The 24,429-nt window shown below is 43.7% G+C and overlaps 1 protein-coding gene across 3 annotated transcripts in view; it reads left to right on the top strand.

Annotated features, from left to right (window-relative positions):
- The window catches only part of LOC141192466 (uncharacterized), a 31,861-nt gene extending 7,700 nt beyond the window's left edge, over positions 1 to 24,161 (top strand). The window contains exons 2-9 of one of the 3 annotated variants that reach the window (XM_073662004.1): positions 15,223 to 15,630; positions 15,726 to 15,796; positions 16,416 to 16,555; positions 16,685 to 16,789; positions 16,873 to 16,996; positions 17,076 to 17,173; positions 17,332 to 17,422; positions 21,594 to 24,161. In XM_073662004.1, the coding sequence (XP_073518105.1) occupies positions 16,478 to 16,555; positions 16,685 to 16,789; positions 16,873 to 16,996; positions 17,076 to 17,173; positions 17,332 to 17,422; positions 21,594 to 22,534 (1,437 nt within the window). In that variant the 5' untranslated portion in view covers positions 15,223 to 15,630; positions 15,726 to 15,796; positions 16,416 to 16,477 and the 3' untranslated portion in view covers positions 22,535 to 24,161. Of the gene's footprint in view, positions 1 to 4,531; positions 4,645 to 15,222; positions 15,631 to 15,725; positions 15,797 to 16,415; positions 16,556 to 16,684; positions 16,790 to 16,872; positions 16,997 to 17,075; positions 17,174 to 17,331; positions 17,423 to 21,593 lie in introns of those variants that run through there. The other 2 variants (XM_073662006.1, XM_073662005.1) reach the window with 2 other exon arrangements.
- Positions 24,162 to 24,429: the final 268 nt, after the last annotated feature.

Here is a 24,429-nt window from a genome sequence, read left to right as displayed (position 1 = left end):
AATTGTCTTCCAACAATCTTGAAGGAGTTCCCAGAGATGCCTAGCACTTGTTGGCCCTTTTGCCTTCACTCTGCGGTCCAGCTCACACTAAACCATCTCTATTGGGTTCAGGTCTGGTGACTGTGGAGGCCAGGTCATCTGGCGTAGCACCCCATCACTCTCCTTGGTTAAATAGCCCTTACACAGCCTGGAGGCGTGTTTGGGGTCATTGTCCTGTTGAAAAATGGTCCAACTAAACGCAAAGCGGATGGAATAGCATGCCGCTGCAAGATGCTGTGGTAGCCATGCTGGTTCAGTATGCCTTCAATTATGAATAAATCCCCAACAGTGTCACCAGCAAAGCACCCCCACACCATCACACCTCCTCCTCCATGCTTCACGGTGGGAACCAGGCATGTAGAGTCCATCCGTTCACCTTTTCTGCGTCGCACAAAGACACGGTGGTTGGAACCAAAGATCTCAAATTTGGACTCATCAGACCAAAGCTCAGATTTCCACTGGTCTAATGTCCATTCCTTGTGTTCTTTAGCCCAAACAAGTCTCTTCTGCTTGTTGCCTGTCATTAGCAGTGGTTTCCTAGCAGCTATTTTACCATGAAGGCCTGCTGCACAAAGTCTCCTCTTAACAGTTGTTGAAGAGATGTGTCTGCGGCTAGAACTCTGTGTGGCATTGACCTGGTCTCTAATCTGAGCTGCTGTTAACCTGCAATTTCTGAGGCTGGTGACTTGGATATACCTATCCTCAGAAGCAGAGGTGACTCTTGGTCTTCCTTTCCTGGGGCGGTCCTCATGTGAGGCAGTTTCTTTGTAGCGCTTGATGGTTGTTGCAACTGCACTTGGGGACACTTTCAAAGTTTGCCCAATTTTTCGGACTGACTGACCTTCATTTCTTAAAGTAATGATGGCCACTCGTTTTTCTTTACTTAGCTGCTTTTTTCTTGCCATAATACAAATTCTAACAGTCTATTCAGTAGGACTATCAGCTGTGTATCCACCTGACTTCTCCACAACACAACTGATGGTCCCAACCCCATTTATAAGACAAGAAATCCCACTTATTAAACCTGACAGGGCACACCTATGAAGAGAAAACCATTTCCGGTGACTACCTCTTGAAGCTCATCAAGAGAATGCCAAGAGTGTGCAAAGCAGTCATCAAAGCAAAAGGTGGCTACTTTGAAGAACCAAGAATATAAGACATATTTTCAGTTGTTTCACACTTTTTTGTTTAGTATATAATACTACATGTGTTAATTCATAGTTTTGATGCCTTCAGTGTGAATGTACAATTTTCAAAGTCATGAAAATACAGAAAAATCTTTAAATGAGAAGGTGTGTCCAAACTTTTGGTCTGTACTGTACATCAAACTTCTGTGAAATCAAACTGTCCACTTAGAAAGCAACACTGATTGACAATCAATTTCCCATGCTGTTGTGAAAATGGAATAGACAATAGATGGAAATTATTGGCAATTATCAAGACACACTCAATAAAGGAGCGGTTCTGCAGGTGGGGACCACAGACCACATCTCAGTACCAATGCTTTCAGGCTGATCTTTTGGTCACTTTTGAATGTTGATTGTGCCTTCACACTCGTGGTAGCATGAGACGGACTCTACAACCCACAGAAGTTGCTCAGGTAGTGCAGCTCATCCAGGATGGCACATCAATTCGAGCTGTGGCAAGAAGGTTTGCTGTGTCTGTCAGCGTAGTGTCCAGAGGCTGGAGGCGCTACCAGGAGACAGGCCAGTACACCAGGAGACATGGAGGGGGCCGTAGGAGGGCAAAAACCCAGCAGCAGGACCGCTACTTCTGCTTTTGTTCAAGGAGGAATAGGAAGAGCTCTGCCAGAGCCCAGCAGGCCACAAATGTACATGTGTCTGCGCAAACAGTTAGAAACCGACTCCATGAGGGTGGTATGAGGGCCCGACGTCCACAGATGGGGGTTGTGCTCACAGCCCAACACCGTGTAGGACGCTTGGCATTTGCCACAGAACACCAGGATTGGCAAAGTCGCCACTGGTGCCCTGTGCTCTTCACAGATGAAAGCAGGTTCACACTGAGCACATGTGACAGACGTGACAGAGTCTGGAGACGCTGTGGAGAGCTATCTGCTGCCTGCTACATGCTTCAGCATGACTGGTTTAGCAGTGGGTCAGTAATGGTGTGGGGTAGCATTTCTTTGGAGGGCCGCACAGCCCTCCATGTGCTCGCCAGAGGTAGCCTGACTGCCATTAGGTACCGAGATGAGATCCTCAGACCCCTTGTGAGACCATATGCTGGTGCGGTTGGCCCTGGATTCCTCCTAATGCAGGACAATGCCAGACCTCATGTGGCTGGAGTGTGTCAGCAGTTCCTGCAAGATGACGGCATTGAAGCTATGGACTGGCCCGTCTGTTCCCCAGACCTGAATCCGATTGAGCTCATCTGGGACATCATGTCTCGCTCCATCCACCAACGTCACATTGCACCACAGACTGTCCAGCAGTTGGCGGTAGTCCAGGTCTGGGAGGAGATCCCACAGGAGACCATCCGCAACCTCATCAGGATCATGCCCAGGCATTGTAGGGAGGTCATACAGGCACGTGGAGGCCACACACAATACTGAGCCTCATTTTGACTTGTTTTAAGGACATTACATCAAAGTTGGATCAGCCTGTAGTGTGTTTTTCCACTTTAATTTTGGGGGTGTATAAGGGTTATAAAGAAAAAACGAGTAGTTAAAACCAAAAACACAAATTCAAACAAAGATAAAGGAAAGTGGGGGAAGGGATGTATGGGTAAGAGGGTTAGGGTAATATCAGAGGGGCTCCTAAAGTATAGACTTAAGCCCCATCACACTAAGCGAGATTGCTAGCGAGATCGCTGCTGAGTCAAAAGTTTTGTGACGCAACAGCGACCTCAGCATCGATCTCGCTACGCTTGACACATAGCAGCGACCAGAGCCATGCTGTGAGATCGCTGGTCGTGTCGAAATGGCCTGGACCAATTTTTGATCGTTGAGGTCCCACTGGGTAGCATGCATCTTTATGTTTGACACCTTACCAACGACCTCGTTGGCGACTCAGAACTGGGAAGTCGTTTCTCATCGAGGTCTGAATCGTCAGAGTAGCTGCTATGTGACAGGGTCCCAACGACCGTCAACATCGTCATGCAGGTCCCTACGGGTCACCGTATCGTTGCTGCGTCGTTGGGAAGATCTGACTGTTTGACATCTCACCAGCGACCACATAGCGACGCAGTAACAATCCCAGCCAGGTCGTATCGTTGTCGGGATTGCTGTAGCGTCGCGAAGTGTAACGGTACCTTTAGTTTTCCCCTATGAGGTCAAGGTAATCAGCGGTAGATTTAAACTCCAACCAGTAGAACCATGTTTTATAAAATTTATCATGGGAGTTATTGATCGTATAGGTGAGCTCCTCCGTTAACATAATCGCATTTATTTTGCAGAACCATAGTGAGATTGTCGAGATATTGTTACTTTTTTATAGCGAGGGAATACATGCTCTAGCAGACGTGATGAAGTGTCTCAGTATCGAGTTTTTATATGTTTTTAAAGGGATGTTGCTGTGATGGAGAAGGACGAAAGCTGGGTCAAGGTCTGAAATAAGATCAGTGAATTTACTAATCACTAGTAGAACTTTTCCCCAGAAAGGAGAAAGGAGTTTACAGGTCCAGAAAATATGTAGTAGGTCACCCCCCTCCTCCCCACATGTCCAACACATGGGACTAGCATCTGGGAATATAGAGTGTAGGCGAGTTGGGACCCTATACCACTGAGACAGCAGTTTATAGCTGGCCACCTGAAATCGCGAGCTGATTGATGATTTGTGTGTCAAGGTTAAGATCTGCTTCCACTGATCCCTCGTTAAGGTGCAACCCAGATCTCTCTCCCATTGAGATTGGAAGCGTGTTTTAGACTGGTCCAGTGGTTCAATCAGAAGGGAGTACGAGAGTGACAAAGTGTGTCTTTATCGGCCAGTATTTGGTGACTTGGTTATCTTATAAGGTTTTTTTTTAAATGTGGACATACACCCTGTAAAACATGCAACTATGTTAATAAAGCTGACACATTTGAAGAAAATCTAACGGGACAGCAATTTGCAATACACAATTTCATCAGTTGTAACACTATAGGGGTCATCTATTTAATAGAGTGTATAGAGAGTTAATTACAATATGTGGGATGGACGTCAGATCTGCTAAAAAAATGTATTAGACAATCATTAAACCTGTCTGTGGTTTCAAGACACTTTTCACAAAAACATAAAGGGGATATCAGATCCTTCAGATATTAGGAATAGAAAAGTCTTATAAACCATTAAGAGGTGGAGATATGAAAAGAAAAATCTTAAATAGAAAGTCATATTGGATATTAAAATTACAAACTAGAGCCCCTCAGGGAATGAACATCAGACAGGATTAATATTACAGTGCAATTAATTGTATTTGTCTTTGATTTCCAGTGATTTTATTGAATGTCTCATGCATGAGTTGTATTTGTGTATTATCTTTTTCGTCCATACAATACAGGGTTAAATTGTCTGAGAAGTGCTCAGTAGTCAATGGACACCCAGGAAAGGGAAGGATATAAAAGTATCACGGAGACTCACATGTTGTAAATCAGGAATAAGCATTGGTTTGGTATGTGGGCACTTGGTGGTATGCCATCACAACAGTTTTATGAATTCACAATAAATGTGAGGTTTTAACAATATAGACCATGCTGGAGAATCCATCTCTCCTCCTTTCTCTACTTGAACCTTGAACTTGAAATGTCCCTGACCAGGGCGGCTCCATGCGGTGATCTTCAGACAACGTACATTGAATAAACAGTGAGCTGACCTCCCTCTCCATTTTCCCATTATATGATGTTTTCCCTATAGTGACAAATATTTATTTTTGCTAAAACTGTGATATTTTCACTTTAATACTTTTTTTAAACTTTTTTTTAACAACTCTCCTTAGTGCGATCATACAACATACAAGTCTCTGATTGCTCCGGTGATGACTGTACTACTGTAGTGCCGTGTATTATCACTAACTGAGCTAAGTGTTGGCTGATCAGTCATTTGGCAGACGGCTATCTCTCCAGACTCCCCCATACACACAAATATTCCAGCTTTCCTGTGGTTTGTATGACTGACTGTAGGGAGGCCCCCTATAGCCAACCAAAACCCCCAAAATCAGTGCTTCCATGCAACTGTAGTCAAATGTTTATGGGGTCGTTAAAAGGTAACTTTTGGAACGCTGCCTCTGGCCCGTCCTAATAGACTTTCATACATTGCAGGCCCAGACACCATGATTAGGCATTTAAGTATTGTAGGAACTAGTCAGCCCCCTACTATCGAGTACTTGGGGAGGAGGGGCATTCAGCTGAACTCTGTCACACCTTCTTATATGCCATGTTTGCTTTTTGCAGGAGCAAGTGGTTAAACTGCCAGGGATTTTATCCCTGCGGTGTACATCTATGTTCTGGTGCCCAAAAGAGTTCATATAAAACCAAAAACAAATGTTTAACGTGTTAAAAGAGGACAAAATGTGTCTTCTGATTTTTGCATGTTTTTTTTTTTTACAAGAATTGTTGGGGCCAATTGTCTCTTGAAACATTTTAATATCTCCTTTTTTCTGGGGTTTTTCTTGTAATATAGGAAAGCCTAAGGCCAGAAATAAACCCCATAATACACTATACATGTAGGCTTTAGCATCATATCTTTTCTGTCCGTGGTGTTTGTGCAAACAAAACAGCTTTCATAAAATCCTCAAACTTCTGTGTGTGAATCAGACATGAGATCTAACGTGATAGAAGATTACAGTCCGGGGAAGACGGGAAACGTTCATATAGACGGCCGGTGGTGATGTAGTCAGTGACGGACTGTGGTCAAATATGGTTTTAGAGCCGTAGTAGAAGATGAAGATGTTGCCTCATCATGAAGTAGTTATTTCTCATGTCACGTGAAATAAATATCTCCTGCAGAATTGCTAATGTCAATGACAGTATAAGATAATAACCGCTGCACTACCAGACAGAGGTGCTCGAGTTGGGTCCAAACCTGTACTGTAACTGAGAATAACCTCGGCACAAAATGGTTCTTGTAGAAAAATGTTTTTTTAATGCAGTCCAAAAACAAAAGTAAACGTTTCGGTCAATCTGACCTTCATCACTAACTGTTGGAAATAGCACAAAGAACAAAACAATAAATAAATGAATAATAATACATAATAAAATAAAAAAGCATATACAAATGGATCATGGCGCAATAACATGATATCTCTTGTTTAACATGAACAATAAACATGCTGTCAAACAGTGTATAATATTTCGTCAAACCCCATTAATGCGGATAGAACATCATAGTATAGAGCAAGTATATATACAAATTGAAGCGAGCTGACACCTACTAGACTGCTGGATGATATTCAAAGGTAGGAATTCAAAAGTCTGGAAATATGGTGACACTGGTTGCTTGGGTCTGCAGAAAAGAGCAGAGAGTGGCAGACTCAGAGTTAACAGCTGAGAGGGACTGTGGAGGCAGAGATACCCAGAATAGAGCTGGACGTAGCATACCTGTGACCCCTAGTTCCTGGTTATAAGTTGGTACTGCACGTAGTGGCTTAGAGAAACGCGGTGTCCACCACTAGTTCCTGGTACTGTGCGCGTTGTCAGGGGCAGGATGGTATCTAAAGGCGGGGGGGGCGGGAATAGTGAGGGTGGCTGACCAATCGCCGCCAATCCCACAGGGCTGTGTAGTGTGAACTCCGGAAGTGCACGTGTGTCGTCACTGGAAGTGACTCGCTGCTCCCAAGAAGCTGTGCGTTCCGCAGGCCAGTGTAAATGCATTTCAGTGAGTCGGAAGTTTGAGGGAGAGAGAACGTGCGTTTCACCAGTATAGAACATAAGACCCAATGGGCATGAGCCTGATCCAGGAGAGGGGACAAGAGTGTGCCAGAGAGGAATAATCTGCAATAAAGGAGACAATATATGAGTAGGATATGGAGAACAAAACATGTATATTATTGACCTATTCAAATTGAAGACCACATTTCCAAACGTAAAATACATTTCAACATCGGGTCACATAAGATCCCTTGGTGACAAGTTTCTCTATACCAATTGTTCAATGAGAACCCAACTCCAAACATAAAAAAAAACCTTGTATAAAGGCCAGTAGGTCATAGTCCCTATTAAGGCCTTTCGGCTCTAGGGACTGTAATTCATGAATCCAGTAGGCTTCTCTACGTTTGAGAAGGCTCACTCGGTCGCCCCCCCGACGTGGTTTAAAAACTTGTTCCAATACCTGGTATTTGACTTGAGAAATACTATGTCCTGCCGTGATAAATTGTTGAGGAACGGGTAACATTAGGTTTTTGCACAGAATTGTGGACTTGTGCTTTGAAATCCTATCCCTTATGGGCTGTGTCGTCTCCCTCACATAGATTCGGCCGCATGGTCATTTAATAAGATATACCACATATGAACTGTCACATGTAAAGTATCCTTTGATATTGTATATCTTGCCAGTTTGTGAGTGATGAACAATGCTACCCCTGAGGACATTGTTGTATTGACGGCATTGGAGACATGGGAATGTGCCCATTTTGGGATTCTGCAATAACCGTTGTGCGGGACCTTGGTGCGCTGCGCCCAAATCGGCACGTACCAGAGAGTCTCTAATATTGGCTGCTCTCTTAAAACACGGTAGGAAGGGTTGTTGGAATGCAGGGATCGTGGTATAGCCGGTTTGTAAGATGTTCCTGTGTTTCCTAATGGTTTTATGTAAGATGTAGGTGAAGGGGTGGAACGTGTGAACGAAGGGGATTCTGTCCTTAGTGTTTGGACGATCAGTTCTGGAATTACACGCCTAGGGATGTGACGCGCCCCCTGGGCCATATTCTTTAGGGGGAATATCCGGAGCCGGATCAGATGGGAGTTGTAGTCTTCCGAGTGGCTGTGACCCGGTCCGTGCCCAGGGTGTCAAACTCAGTTGTATGTGGCAGTCCTACAGATGTTATTAAGTTCTTTATTGTCGACTACGCCACCCGTTGTATTGCGGTCACTATGGCCGCCGCTGCAGCAGGGTCCGCTGAGGCTGATGGTGTAGGTGCAGCTTTTGGTGGTATAACCCCCAACGGGTGGGGTATAGCCTCAGGGGGTCAGGTGCAGAGGATGGGGGTTGTGGTGGTGCAGCATAGATGTTAAAGGAAGACAAAGTCGGGTTGTGCAGTTTAGGGTATTTACTCACTGCTGATGTTCCGGTCACTCCAGCTTCAAGTGACCACCCGAGCCGTGCTGCGTCCACCAGGTCCTGGATCCAGCCAACCCCCAAACAAGTCCGGAGCGTGACCCTGAGCTCTCCTTCTGTCCTTTCCTCTGGCCGTCCCCACTAGTGATCCACCCAGGTCCAGCTCCCTCGGGCCTTCTGTTGGGACACCCTTGGCCTTGGGTTCCCTGACCCTCCACGTGGTATGCCTTCGGGGTGGATGTGGTGGGTGGCCGTGGCAGACGCTGCCCACGGCCTCCGGTCTCTGGCTAGGGTGTGCTTTTGCCCCCACCAGTTTGGGATCCGGTACCCTATTGCCGACTCTTCACCCGGGGATTGAATTTGGGTTCTCAGAGTCCTCTCTTTGTCTCCTCTGGGTCTTTCCTTCTCTGCTCCACTCTCTCTCTCTCTCTCTGGGGCTTCTCTGCTCCTCTTCCTCCTCTGACTTCTCTCTGCAAAAGGCTGGCAGACTGACTCCTCTGCAAAGACTGACCCTGTTCTTTGATGGTGCCCATCTTATATACACCCTCTATGTGTGAGCTCAGGCGACCAGCACCCAATGAGCTCCTATCTTTACCCAGGCTGCTCCCCCTATCTGCCCCTACACTACTTGGGATGTACCACCCCCCTCCCACTCCAGCCAGGAACAGACTCGGTCGTACCTGCACATTTCTAAGTGGGAGTACCGTTGGTCTGTTCCTCGGAAATGGGATGTGTGTAGTGCATGCAGCCTACCGAGCTCAGATCCACACTCCATCCTTACCCGGGAGTGGAATATCACACCTCTGGGTTGAGGTGCAATACCCCTGTAGCAGCCGAATCCTCAGGGTGCTACAGATGCAAGAAGCTAGGTGGATAGCCTCGTTCAGTGAATCTGGTCGACATTTCTTGTAACCTCTGACTGCAGATAGTTTCACTGGACACTATCCGTTTGACCCTCTGAAATTGTGATGTAGGTATAGATTTCTTCATCAACCTTGGATGATTGCTAGAAAAGTGTAATAGGCCATTGCAATCGGTGGGTTTGGAATAGATGTCAGTTGTTAGGTGGCCCTATGTATCCTTGATCACCATGGTATCAAGGAAACTGACACGGCTTGAATCATATGTCATGGTGAAGCTCAAATCTGGCCATGCGGAGTTCAGTGTGGAGAAAAACCTCTAAGGATTCCAAGGGACCCCCCCATATGCAAAAGATGTTGTCTATGAAACGTTTCCAGAGAATGGAATGTTCTTGAAAAAGTGGATTAAAGTAGACCACCTGACTCTCGAAGGCTGACATGTATCAATTTGCATATGGGGGGGCCACAATAGAGCCCATCGCAGTGTCCTTAACTTGGAGGTAATACAGTAGGTGTCCTGGAACAAGAAATAATTATTGGTAAGAACCAAAGTGAGTAATTCATTGCACAGATCAACTACCTGTCGATCCGTGTGTGACTCAATGAGAAGATTCTATACTGTCCTGATTCCTTGGTCATGGAGAATAGATGTATATGGATTTTTTACATCAAAAGAGACTAGGATAGCCCTAGTTGGGACCTTGTTTGAGTTCAGTGAGTATAGAGAGGAAAGCTCCTGTGTCCAGTAGGAAATATGGACTCTGTTGAATGAGGGGCGTAAGGACTTTTTCAAGGAAAATAGACAATGGGGATAGAAGTGTCTCTGTGGAGGCCACAATCGGCCTCCCCGATGGATCTGTTACACTTTTGTGAATCTTAGGCAAGACGTAAAAAAACGGTGTAATAGAATGTTTCTTTGAAAGGAATTCACCTGTTTTAATTTCAATGACTCCCGCCATAATGAAGTGGTTAATGACTGAAGATATTAAAGTGCTGTATTGGGGCAGGGGATCATGGGGCAATCAGCGATGTGTAGTCTGGGAACTAAATTGACGCTCTATTTCCCTGACATAGTCACACTCAGGGCCGGCGTCAGCACCCGGGCAAGTGCCGGGGCCCTGAGCAGGCAGAGGGGCCCACTGGCGGTCGCGCAACCCGCTGGGCTATGGGCGGAGGAGAGCGGTGTCAGCGCCCGCCCTTCTCCGCCGCTTGCTCAGGGCCCCGGCAGCTGGATACTTACCTCTCCCTGTGCCTCCGCAGATCAGCTGTCTTCCTGCTCTGCGCTCCCTGTGACGTCTCAGGTCAGAGGGTGCGGTGACTTCTTTACACCGCGCCCTCCCCTGAGCCGTCACAGGGAGCGCTGAGCGGGACAACGCCGACAACGCTGGAGTTCGGACCCGAGCAGCGGGCAGCAGGTAGCAGGTAGCAGGTGAGGAGAAGGGAGGTGAGTATTTGATTTTTTTTTTTAATGTATGGAGGCATGGGGCAGTATAAAGAGGGGGGGGGCATCCTCCATGGAGCATTATAAAGAGAGGGGGGGGCATCCTGCATGGGGCATTATAAAGAGGGGGGGTGACATCCTGCATGGGGCATTATAAAGAGAGGGGGGGACATCCTGCATGGGGCATTATAAAGAGGGGGGGGGAATCCTGCATGGGGCATTATAAAGAGAGGGGGGGCATCCTGCATGGGGCATTATAAAGAGGGGGGGTGACATCCTGCATGGGGCATTATAAGGTGGGGAACAGCCTGCATGGGGCATTATAAAGCGGGGGGGCAGCCTGCATAGTGCATTATGTAGGGGGGAACAGCCTGCATGGAGCATTAAAAGGGGGGGGCCTGTATGGGGCATTATGTGGGGGGCAACAGCCTGCATGGAGCATTATAAGGGGGGGGACAGCCTGTATGGGGCATTATGTGGGGGGTAACAGCCTGCATGCAGCATTATATGGGGGCCAGTATCCTGTATGGAGCGTTATAAGGGGACCGGTATCCTGTATGGAGCGTTATAAGGGGACCGGTATCCTGTATGGAGCGTTATATGGGGGCCAGTATCCTGTATGGAGTTTTATAAGGGGACCAGTATCCTGTATGGAGCGTTATATGGGGGCCAGTATCCTGTATGGAGCTTTATAAGGGGACCAGTATCCTGTATGGAGCGTTATATGGGGGCCAGTATTCTGTATGGAGCCTTATATGGGGGCCAGTATTCCGTATGGAGGCCAGTATTCCGTATGGAGCCTTATATGGGGGCCAGTATTCCGTATGGAGCCTTATATGGGGGCCAGTATTCCGTATGGGGCCTTATATGGGGGCCAGTATTCCGTATGGGGCCTTATATGGGGGCCAGTATTCCGCATGGGGCCTTATATGGGGGCCAGTATTCCTTATGGGGCCTTATATGGGGGCCAGTATTCCGTATGAAGCGTTATATGGGGGCCAGTATTCCGTATGGAGCCTTATATGGGGGCCAGTATTCTGTGTGGAGCGATTCACCGGTTTCTGAGCTATTGTGGAATTTACAATAGATATCACTCATGTAATGTAAGAAGTGAAATCTTTGCATTGTACTATTATATATATATATATTTCTCCGCCGTATCTCTGCATCATGAATCGTGGTATGTGTTAAAGGGGCCCACTGAGACTCTTTCGCCCGGGGCCCAGAAAAACCTGGAGCCGGCCCTGGTCACACTTATTCATGACCACAATTGCTCCTCCCTTGTCGGCTGGTTTTATGACCAAATTTTTGTCCTCTTTGAGACTTCTCAAAGCCTGTTGATCAAGGGAGGACAAATTGGGTTCATAGTGTAGTTTACCCCTGTCAACTTTGGAGCGTAATTCCTAAAAAGCAGTGTCCACAAAGCTGATAAACGTTTCAAGGGCATGGGTGGTCTGTAGGAGCCTTTTGTGCGGAGGCCCAAACTACTGGATGTGATGGCTATAGCTGGATTGGGATGGATGCTACTAGAGTTATTAACGCCGGACATTTCAGTTTGAGCGAAATGTGCTTTCAGGCGTAAAGAGCGGTAAAACCGCTGCAGTTCTATATCCAAGTTAAAGGTATTGTATCTATTAACTGAACAAAAGGAGAGACCTTTTTGTAGTACTGATAGCTGGGCAGTGCTAAGTGTATAAGAGGAAATATTTACCACCACGGGCCTGCGCCTGGGACCGAGTCACCCTGATGAAGTCGGTGTTGCCTCTCATGTTTTCCGCCTCTTCTCGTCTTCTTCTTGTTGTTTGACGTCGCCTTGGTTGTCTTAAAAAATGAGAAGAAGAGACATATGGGTCTCACCTGTCTAGTTCCGATCTGGAAGAGGAAAGCTCGGTGAATGATCTGTTGAATCGATTAGGATTTCTCCCAGAGAAAGATCTGTCCTGACATCGGTAAACTCTGTTCAGATCGTAATCCTCTGTATCTCTTAAGAACTTTCTTCGTTTCCTTGCCTCAGTGTCTCTCCGATGGCGGTCAGTGTTGTCTTTGATCTTACCCTAGAGGGTTGTCAATTCTTCAGTGCTGACTGTAGAGGAGAGTCGTGACTCGATGTTTTTGATTTGGTCCTTCGTTGAGTTGATAGCCTTATGTAAAAAATCGACTGTTGGCGTCATCAAATCAAATGAACACTTATTCAAAATCAGTTCAAATTTGGTACAGTAATCCGATTGATCGGAAAACAAGGTGGGACGTATTGGCACTCTCAGCCCCCTAGGGATCCTTTGGACCCTTAGGTATTCTGTTAGAGTTTCACAGTGCTGCTCTATGTTGATCAGATGTCGGTGTTGCCTTTCCACGTCCCGACCTCTGGTTTCCTTAGGTGGGACCCTTAGGAAGTCACTTGGTATGCTGGTTTTTGCGAGAATGGTAGATGTCTCATCCGCATTATATAAAAAGGTCAGTGATGACATATCACTGCGATGTGCAAGCATACAGGCGCAGCAGGATAAGAAAATAACCGCTGCACTACCGGACAGAGGTGCTCGAGTAGGGTCCAAACCCATACTGTAACTGAGAATAACCTAAACACTCAATGGTTCTTATAGAATTTTTTTTTTTTTTTTAATGCAGTCCAAAAGCAAAAGTAAACGTTTCAGTCGATCTGACCTTCATCAGTAACAGTTGGAAATATCACAAAGAACAAAACAATAAATGAAAAAATAATAATAAATAATAAAATAAAAAAGCATATACAAATGGATCATTGTTCAATAACATGATAATATCTCTTGTTTAACCTGAACAATAAACATGCTGTCAAACAGTTCATAATATTTCATCAAACCCCATTAATGCGGATACAACATCATAGTATAGAGCAAGTATATATACAAATTGAAGAGAGCTGACACCCAGTCAGCTGAGAGGGATTGTGGAGGCAGAGATAGACAGAATAGAGCTGGATGTAGCATAACTGTGACCCCTAGTTCCTATTTATACAGTGGGTATGGAAAGTATTCAGACCCCTTTAAATTTGTTCACTCTTTGTTCATTGCAGCCATTTGGTAAATTCTAAAAAGTTCATTTTTTTTCTCATTAAAGTCCACTCTGCACCCCATCTTGACTGAAAAAAACAGAAATGTAGAATTTTTTTTCAAATTTATTAAAAAAGAAAAACTGAAATATCACATGGTCATAAGTATTCAGATCCTTTGCTCAGACACTCATATTTAAGTCACATGCTGTCCATTTCCTTGTGATCCTCCTTGAAATGGTTCTACTCCTTCATTGGAGTCCAACTGTGTTTAATTAAACTGATCGGACTTGATTTGGAAAGTCTCACACCTGTCTATATAAGACCCCACAGCTCACAGTGCATGTCAGACCAAATGAGAATCATGAGCTCAAAGGAACTGCCCAAGGAGCTACATGGCAGCCTTCAAGAGTCAGGTGGTCCACTCTAATCGACTTTTTCAAGAACATTGCATTCTCTGGAAACGTTTCATAGACGACATCTTTTGCATATGGGGGAGGTCCCTTGGAATCCTTAGTTTTTTCTCCACACTGAACTCCGCATGGCCAGATTTGAGCTTCACCATGACATATGATTCAAGCCGGGTTAGTTTCCTTAATACCATGGTGATCAAGGATACACAGGGCCACCTAACAACTGACCTCTATTCCAAGCCCACCGATTGCAATGGCCTATTATACTTTTCTAGCAATCATCCAAGGTTGATGAAGAAATCTATACCTACATCACAATTTCAGAGGGTCAAACGGATAGTGTCCAGTGAAACTATCTGCAATCAGAGGTTACAAGAAATGTCGACCAAATTCACTGAACGAGGCTATCCACCTAGCTTCTTGCATCCCTAGGCGTGTAATTCCAGAACTGATCTTCCAAACACTAAGGACAGAATCCCCTTCGTTCACACGTTCGACCCCTTCGCCTCATCTTGCATAAAACCATTAGGAAACACAGGAGCATCTTACAAACCGACTATCCCACGATCCCTGCATTCCAGCAACCCTTCCTACCGTGTTTTAAGAGGGCAACCAATATTAGAGACTCTCTGGTAAGTGCTGATTTGGGTGCAGCGCACCAAGGTCCCGCACAACCGTTCTTGCAGAATCCCAAATGGGTACATTCCAATGTCGTCAATGCAACAATGTCATCAGGGGTAGCATTGTTCATCACCCACAAACTGGCAAGATGTACAACATCAAAGGGTACTTTACATGTGACAGCTCATATGTGGAATATCTTATTAAATGACCATGCGGCCGAATCTATGTGGGGGAGACGACACAGCCCATAAGGGATAGGATTTCAAAGCACAAATCCACAATTCTGTGCAAAAACCTAATGTTACCCATTCCCCAACACTTTATCACCAAACGTAGAGAAGCCTTCTGGATTCATGAATTACAGTCCTTAGAGCCGAAAGGCCCTAATAGGGACTATGACCTACTGGCCTTTTATATAAGGTTTTTTTATGTTTGGAGTTTGGTTCTCATTGAACAATTGGTATAGAGAAACTTGTCACCCAGGGATCTTATGTGATCCTATGTTGAAATATATTTTACGTTTGGAAATGTGGTCTTCAATTTGAATAGGTCAATAATATACATGTTTTGATCTCCATATCCTACTCAAATATTGTCTTCTTTATTGCAGATTATTCCTCTTGTCCCCTCTCCTGGATCCTTCTCCACTCCAACAAAGGCTCTGGCTCATGGCCATTAGGTCTTATGCTCTATACTGGTGGAACGCACGTTCTCTCTCCCTGGCACTGGAATTTCCGGCTCACTGGAACGCATTTACACCGGCCTGTGGAACGCACAGCTTCCTGGGAGCAGCGCGTCACTTCCGGTGACGTCACACGTGCACTTCCGGAGTTCACACTACACAGCACTGCGGGATTGGCGGCGATTGGTCAGCCGCCCTCTCTATTCCCGCTCCCGGCCTTTAGATACCATCCTGCCCCTGACAACGCGCACAGTACCAGGAACTAGCGGTGGACACTGCGTTCCTCTAAGCCACTACGTGCAGCACCACTTTATAACCAGGAACTCTGGGTCACAGGTAGGCTACGTCCAGCTCTATTCTGTGTATCTCTGCCTCCACAGTCCCTCTCAGCTGATAACTCTGAGTCTGCCACTCTCTGCTCTTTTCTGCAGATCCAAGTAACCAGAGTCACTATATCTCCACACTTTTGAATTCCTACCTTTGAACACCATCCAGCAGTCTAGTAGGTGTCACCTCTCTTCAATTTTTATATATACTTGCTCTATACTATGATTTTGTATCCGCATTAATGGGGTTTGACGAAATATTATACACTCTTTGATAGCTTGTTTATTGTTCAGGTTAAACAAGAGATATTATCATGTTATTGCACTATGATCCATTTGTATATGCTTTTTTATTTTATTATTTATTATTATTCTTTTATTTATTGTTTTGTTCTTTGTGCTATTTCCAACAGTTACTGATGAAGGTCAGATCGACCGAAACATTTACTTGTTACTATTTTGTTTTTGGACTGCATTAAAAAAAAAAATTCTATAAGAACCATTGAGTGCCGAGGTTATTCTCAATGTCAATTCTAGTGTCAGAGAATTAGATGAGAATTAGCGTTATGGAAGATGAGTCTATGAGAAACGTATTCAGCTGCAGACTCCAAGGAAGAAACTGCTTGTTGTCTGTGGCCTAAAATATATAGGTTTTATTACTAGATGTAAAGGGAAAAAAATGAAATTCTGTAAAGTAATAAATCTCCTTATATGTTTCCCTTATTATCTCCAATAGATGTATTATTACACATGATTTTTATCATGTTACATCTGCTCATCATCTTCTCTCTACAGTGTCGGATCCTCTCAGTGAAGATCTTCTATATTAGAGAATTTTCCTGATTTCCCTATCAAAGATGGATATGGGCAGAGACAAGATGGCAGAGAGGTTATTACACCTCACCTTAGAGATCCTCTTCCGGCTTACTGGAGAGGTGAGAGATTCTGATGACGTCACATTACATCATTCTTATCTATGGGAATAACAGATGGACAGAACTGGAGAGGTGAGGACTCTGGAAATGTCTGGAGGGAGATTTATTAATGTGTCTCTCCATAACCAGAGATTAATCACGGGGCCTCTACCTCACCCCCTGATACATGAGGACATCAATGACCAGAAGATCCTAGAACTCACTTACAAGATGATTGAGCTGCTGACTGGAGAGGTGACACTGCTGGGAATGCTGGGACGTTATACAGTAACGCTATGAAGGGATCGGGGGGATGACTGTATCATTGTATGTGTCAGGTTCCTATAAGGTGTCAGAATGTCGCTGTCTATTTTTCCATGGAGGAGTGGGAGTATTTAGAAGGACACAAAGATGTGTACAAGGACATCATGATAGAGGTTCCCCAGCCCCTCACATCACCAGGTAATAGACAGGACTGAACACACATGGCCTATAATTGTATGTAAAGAATGAATTCAGTCCTTGTATGTGTTTCCTCCAGATCTATCCAGTAAGAGGACAACACCAGAGAGATGTCCCCGTCCTCTTCTTCCACAGAACTGTAAACAAGAAGACCCCAATGTTCCTCAGGATCATCAGGTAGATGGAGAGAAGGTGTCATGAGATCTCCCCTATGATATGTAGACTGCTGTGAAGGTCTTGTGCTCAGTCTTTTTTTATCCACCAGTATTATATGTTTTATACTTGTGTAATGAGACTTCTCCATCTGTCTGTGACTTTTACAATATTTGTTTCAGGGTGAAGATCTGACCCATATTAATACTACAGAGACATATGTGAGGGGTGATGAGCGGTGTAAAGAGGAGATTCTTACATATGACCACCCAGGTGAGTAGGAACCACTAAATACAGAGAAGTCGTCACAGATTCTTCTCAGTCCCTGTCTGTGGCTGCTTTATCGGTGATGTAGTCCAGCTGTATCACAATTGTGTGATCACCATTTTGCCTCTAGACCACAACATTCTCCTCCATCTGAAAATGTTCAAATTACTTTGGGAAATTGTGAGAGCTCTTTTCTATAGAACTTACAACCTGGAGGATCCACCTACCCCCTGGGATTATAAGACACTGTCCATTACCTGCCCAGATCTGTAAACTACAAAGCCAAATGACAGCGTATGTAGAATGTGCTGACAAGTGAGAAAATCACTTGAAGAAAAATATTATGATTGGCCTGTAAGAGAAAGTGGATGGTAATGATGGTGTTGGCTTCCTAGATCCCTCATATCTTATTGGATGAATCTACCTTCTCTCCCTTCTGTGCTGCTGAATGTGCTCATATGGTCCCTACAAGACCAGGTCCAGTCTTTCTGGCCAAACTTCACATTTATGATCTACAACATTAAATGCGCAGTGATGGCCAAGTGTGAATTTCTGTACAATAACAGCCGAGTTTCCCTTTATCCTGACTGTTCAATTTCTTTTCAAACCGACTAACTTCAAACAGGATCGCGATAACGTACACAAAATTTACACTGTGCCATGATATATCTCTAAGCTGTGCGTGGCTGATGGCTGTAATATACATTTATTCCCGCCTGCAGGAGATGTGTTGGCTCGAGCCCTGGTTTCATGGATTCACTCCACGTCATAAATTCCATTATGTTTTCAATCCTCAGGAATTCAGATTACTGCACAATCTCTCCTGAAATGGGGGCGCTAATACTTTCTCTACTGTTCTGGTCAGAACTCATAGTAGCTCCAATGGTCCACCATAAATGAGTGTGACTCCGGTTTAGTGTTGGATTTCTCCCCTCATACATACGTTGTTGTTGGGGATGTTACATGTTTATATATTCTTTCTTTTTTCACAAGTTCATTCTGTATGATGGTTTCATTGTGGTGGGATCGGCCGGCCTCACTTATGTGAGTCTGTAACTCCCTGGTAGTCTTTCAAAAAGATCTCCATTATCTCTTCCAAATGCCCGAAATCTAAATTTAAGACCCCTCAGCTCTGCAGTATTATAAAAAAGTTCACTTTAAATGTCTAATATTTCTTCTCATCTGACAGAAAATATTGGCCCTTACGATAGTTTAGATTCCCAAGAGCCCCCGAGCACCATACTCCAATTACCCCAGGGAGGTTTCACCACTAGTTACTCATTTTTCTCTGATGGAGACTGTTTAGTTTGATCATTTCAGTAGATGTTTTATTGTGTATAATCACAGTTTTTGACTTTGTAATCCTCTGATTTAACCCCTTCCCACAGTCAGTTTTGTGTTTCTAATCAGGCCCCATTTTTCAAATCACTTTATGTGGTGATAACTTTGGAATTCTTCACAAAGGATAATAGGAAACAAATGGACGTTACAAATAATATTCCAACTTCTTTTGAATCTGACAATCCCCTATATACGGTTGTACACTACTGTCTGGGCACATGGTAGGTTAAGAAGGGAAGGAGCGACATTTAGCTATTTGAATGCAGATCTTGCTGGAATAGTTTGCAGACACAATGTATTGGGGACGCTGTTCATGGTCACCTGGAAGCTCAAAAGATGGCCACCACGAACAGGCTTGCCTTATCTAACCCATTTACAGATTTCACAAATTAATAATAATAATAATTTTTTTTATTTTTATAGCGCCAACATATTCCGCAGCACTTTACAAATTTTAGGGGGGACTTTGGACAATACAGAATAAGCATATCTCATATCGAAAGAAGTGAGGGCCCTGCTCGCAAGCTTACAATCTATGAGGAAATGGGGGAGACACAAAAAGTAGAATGTACATATATTGTATAATGCAGCCTTGATATACTAAATAGGATAAATAATACATGGACTGGTCGCCTGCCAGTATGTGTGCAGTCCTGACCGAGGCTATTATGTGCATGGTTGGTATGAACCTTAACTTGAAGAAGATTTTAATATGGGGGAAAACTGGGATGGACAACTGGGATGGACAGATAGTGTGTGGAGTCGATACGCCAGTCTAAAGAAATGGGTTTTTAGGGTCCACTTGAAACTGTGGGTATTGGGAATTAATCGAACTGTCCTGGGTAGTGCATTCCAAAGAATTGTCGCAGCACGCGAGAAATCTTGGAGACGGGAGTGGGAAGTTCGGATTATGGAGGATTTTAGTTTTAAGTCACTGGCAGAACGGAGGCCACGTGTAGGGTGGTAGACTGAGACAAGGGAGGAGATGTAGGGGGGTACTGAAGCATGGAGCGCTTTGTGGGTAAGCGTGATAAGTTTAAATTGAACTCTATATTGGATGGGTAACCAATGCAATGACTGGCACAGGGAAGAGGCATCGGTGTAGCGGTTGGCGAGGAATATGATCCTGGCTGCTGCGTTAAGGACGGATTGGAGAGGGGAGAGTTTAGTAAGAGGGAGCCCGATAAGTAAAGAGTTGCAGTAGTGCAGACGAGAATGAATAAGAGCTACAGTAAGAGTTTTTGCCGAGTTAAAGGTGAGCAAAGTCCTGATTCTTGAGATGTTTTTGAGGTGTAGATGACACAAGCGAGTGATTTGATGTGAGGAGTGAAGGAAAGATCTGAGTCAAAAATGACCCCAAGACAGCGGGCTTGTTGCTGGGGAGTAATGGTTGAGCCACAAACGGAAATGGCAATATCGGGCACAGGTAGGTTAGTGGAGGGAGGAAATACGAGTAGTTCAGTTTTTGACAGATTCAGTTTTAGACAGAGGGAGGACATAAATTACTTCATAAATTTACGTCATAAACACAAATTACTTTGCTCATCATCCTTTAACCCCTCTACATGGATCTGGACTAACACAGAGATCCCTAGGCTTGGGCCACTGTGTTACCTGCAAACTCAGAGAAAATACAAACTCAGAAGACACAAGAGTAGACAGTAAATGGGCCGGGGTCACAACAGGAAACAAATACACAAGCCGGGAGCTGAGCACAGAGGACTGAACCAGAGGAGAACAAGGCTGTATCTGGCAGCTTCCGGCAATATGCTTCCAGCTTTAGTAGGGTGCGGTGCTCTCCAAATTGCTGAAGCAAGGAGCAGATTACTCCAGCTGGACAACACACACACACATACTGCCAGACTGGATGGTACTACAGGTCCCAGGCACCCTAATCTTAGTGGCTGGACAGTGCCTGCGCCGCCCAGAGCTTCTGGTTCTGACGTCTCTTCCATCACCAGCGCCACCTGCAGAATGAATAAGGCGGCGCCTGGTGACAAAAGCAGACAAGTCACACAAGTCGGAGCAGGAGGAGAAGTAGACGACCCAGAGGAGATGGGACACACCTTTTGCAGAAGCCCTAATGTAACAAAATGGCAGAAAACCAGAGCTGTAGAAATCCCCATAAAGTGACTCCATTTTGGAAATTATAACTCTCAGTGAAATAATCTATAGGAGTAGTGACTATGTTGACTCCACAGTCACTCTCCAGAAATTAGCACGCAGTGGATGTTGGAGAGTGAAAATTGCAAATATGCTATTTTATTACCCAACACATAGTGCCCAGATTGTGCTCCAGGAGACACACACCATAAATTAAGTGGGTTCTTCTCATTATAGTAATACCAAATACATGGATGCTAAATGAGATTTAGGCACATAAACTACTGCAAAGCTCAGAAGCGAGAAGGATATCTGACTTTGGAAGAGCTGATATTGCTAGATTGGTTTATGGAAGCCATGTTGCTTTTCAAAAGCCTTTGAGCCACTAATAATATGGAAACTTCTGTTTTTCCATTGACAGATGATGGATCTGAGTGGGGACTTGTTTTTTGTGAGATGAGTAGAAGTTTTTATTGGTATTATTTTCGCCTACATAACATCATTTTGTGGCTTTTTATTCCATATTTGGGAGGCAGAATGAACAAACAGTTGAACACTACGCTCTACTGGTCCATCCTATGAGGTTTTCTATTAGACAGTCATTGTTCTGGTGAATAAGTGAATTTTTTTTTATATAACTTGCCTTTTTACGGACAATTTAAGTAGAAATGTTAAAACATATAAAATTCAAGGATTTTTTATTAAAAATAATAATTGTTCTTATTCTTGGCAGATGTCTGTACCAGGAGATCAGAGGGACAGCTGACATCTTCAATTTTCAAATCAGATCATTTTCAGATCCAACAGGATACAATTGAAGTGAATGCCATTTCTCCAGATTTACCATCATCGCTTCACAGCCAAGATCTGTCTTCTGATCCTTTGAAACAGGTCCTGTCTTCTGATTCATTACTGACTACTAAGGAAAATCAAAGTCACAAAATAAGCATTAAAAAACAAATTGCTCCTAAAGCAAAGAAGCCATTTTCACGTTCAGAATATGGAAATAGTTTTCCTCTCAAAAAGTCTTTTCTTAAACCTCAAAAAATTCACACAGTGAAGAATAAATTTTCTTGTTCAAAGTGTGGGAGATGTTTTAATCAGAAATCAGATCTTGTTAGGCACCAGAGAACTCACACAGGAGAGAAGCCATTTTCCTGTTCAGAATGTGGGAAACGTTTTACAGAGAAATCAATTCTTATCACACATCAGAGAACTCACACAGGAGAGAAGCCATTTTCCTGTTCAGAATGTTGGAAATGTTTTACAGAGAAATCAAATCTTATCAAACATCAGAGAATTCACACAGGGGAGAAGCCATTTTCCTGTTCAGAATGTGGAAAATCTTTTGCAACGAAATCAAATCTTATCAAACATCAGAGAATTCACACAGGGGAGAAGCCTTTTTCATGTTCAGATTGTGGAAAATGTTTTACAGAGAAATCAACTCTTACCAAACATCACAAAACTCACATAGGGAAGAAGCCTTTTTCCTGTTCAGAATGTGGGAAATGTTTTACAGAGAAATCAACTCTTACCAAACATCACAAAACTCATATTGGGAAGAAGCCTTTTTCATGTTCAGAATGTGGGAAATGTTTTAACCAGAAATCGGATCTTGATAAGCACCAGAGAACCCACACAGGGGAGAATGTCACAACTACACCCAACTAGTCTCTGTAGAGACTAGAAAGGCCCTAGCTGCACACCTAAAAACACCACCACACACCCAACTAACTAATAAGCCATTGAGGAGTTTCTCATACCCCCAGAGGAACCAGAGGGGAGGCTGCAACACACTCTTAACAAGGGGAAAGGAAAGTATGAAGTAAAATACAAAAAAGCTGAATGAGAAACAAAAACACATTCATATAGGGCAAAGAAGGCAAGCTAAGGAGAACCAAAAATAAAAGGAACAAGTATAATCTCCCCGAAACCTAACATTGTTAGAATTAAAAGGTACTGGGAGGGAAAGCAAACTGACCGGGAGGATAGTTTCACCTTTGTGGTGAAACTTACAAAATTTATCCTCACCAACTGTAAATGTAAAACCTGTCCATTTATAATGATCACGGACAAGATAAAGATTCCCAACTCACATCAGGACCACAAGATCCCAGGTACTTTCAGCTGCATCACAATGAACTTAATTATATGTACCAAATGTCCAACTGGGGGTCTGTATGTAGGGGAGACAGGGCAAAAACTTAAAAAAATGATGAATTCTCATCGCCACACAATAAAAGAAAAAAAAAGAATAGATCTACTTGTGGCCAAACATTTTTACGGCCACAACTGCTTATCCGTTTCCCATACTGATAGTTCTGCTTCACATCACTTGTCTTATCTATTGCATTATTCCTGTGCCCTGTTGTGTATAAATATGTGACTCTTCAGATTTTGTATTATACTATATCTGATGAAGAGACCTGAGTAGTCTCGAAAGCTTACTGACTAATGGCTAACTGAAAAGATTGTATCAACCACTGAGAACTTTAAAATTTTAATGTTTTTCTCCAAGCAGCAATTTTAAGATCTCTCCACAGGTGTTCAATGGGATTTAGATCCGGATTCATTGCTGGTCAGAACTGTCCAGCACTTTGTTTCCATCCATTTTCTGGGTGCTTCTTGAAGTATGTTTGGGGTCATTGTCATGCTGGAAGACCCATGACCTAGGACGCAAACTCAGCTTTCTGACACTAGGCACTACATTGTGCCCCAAAATCCTTTGCTAATCTTCAGATTTCATGATTCCTTGCACACAGTCAAGGTACCTGACCAAAGGCAGCAAAACAACCCAAAAACATCTTTGAAGCGCCACCATATTTGACTGTATGTGTTGTAAATTTATTGATTATGTTGCGCACCTTGGACAGCGGAACATCCGGATCTCTAAAGATGGACTTATAACCTTGAAATTATTGATATTTTTCAACAATTTTGGTTCTCAAGTCCTCAGACAGTTCTCCTTTTTCTGTTTTCTCCATGCTTAGTGTGCCACACATATGTACACAATGCAAAGATTGAATCAACTTCTCCCTTTTTTATCTGGTTTTAGTTGTGATTTTCATATTGCCCACACCTGTTACTTGCCACAATCACGTTTGAACAAGCTTCACATGCTTGAAACAAAGTTGTTTACCCACAATTTTGGCAAGGTGTCAATCATTTGCCCGACCTATTTTATGTGGTTTTGTGTGAAATTATGTTAAATTTGCCTTTTTTTTCTCTGTTTTCTTGTGTTGTTCCAATACACACAAAGGAAATAAACGTGTATAACAAAACATGTAACTGCAATAATTTTCTGGGAGAATTACTTCATTTTCTGGAACAATTTCAAGGGAGCCAACACTTTTGACCATGACTTGTTTTTGTTGCCTTTTTAATTTGTTGCAGCATATCATCCTCTTCATGTTCAGCTATATTAGGAGGCTTGTAGCAAAGTCCAGTTAGCAGCTTTCCATTATTGCCATTTCCATGTACATTAACCATACTGATTTTACATCAGGGATGTAAAGCTCAAAACATGCAGAAGGCCAAAATGAAAAACTTGGACAAAATTGTGGACC

Source organism: Phyllobates terribilis, unplaced genomic scaffold, assembly GCF_046119375.1.
Source record: "Phyllobates terribilis strain yellow unplaced genomic scaffold, ASM4611937v1 Scaffold_61__1_contigs__length_8056638, whole genome shotgun sequence".
Lineage (NCBI taxonomy): Eukaryota > Metazoa > Chordata > Amphibia > Anura > Dendrobatidae > Phyllobates > Phyllobates terribilis.
Note: the sequence above shows the minus strand (reverse complement) of the source record. Positions and strands in the feature narration are given on the sequence as shown.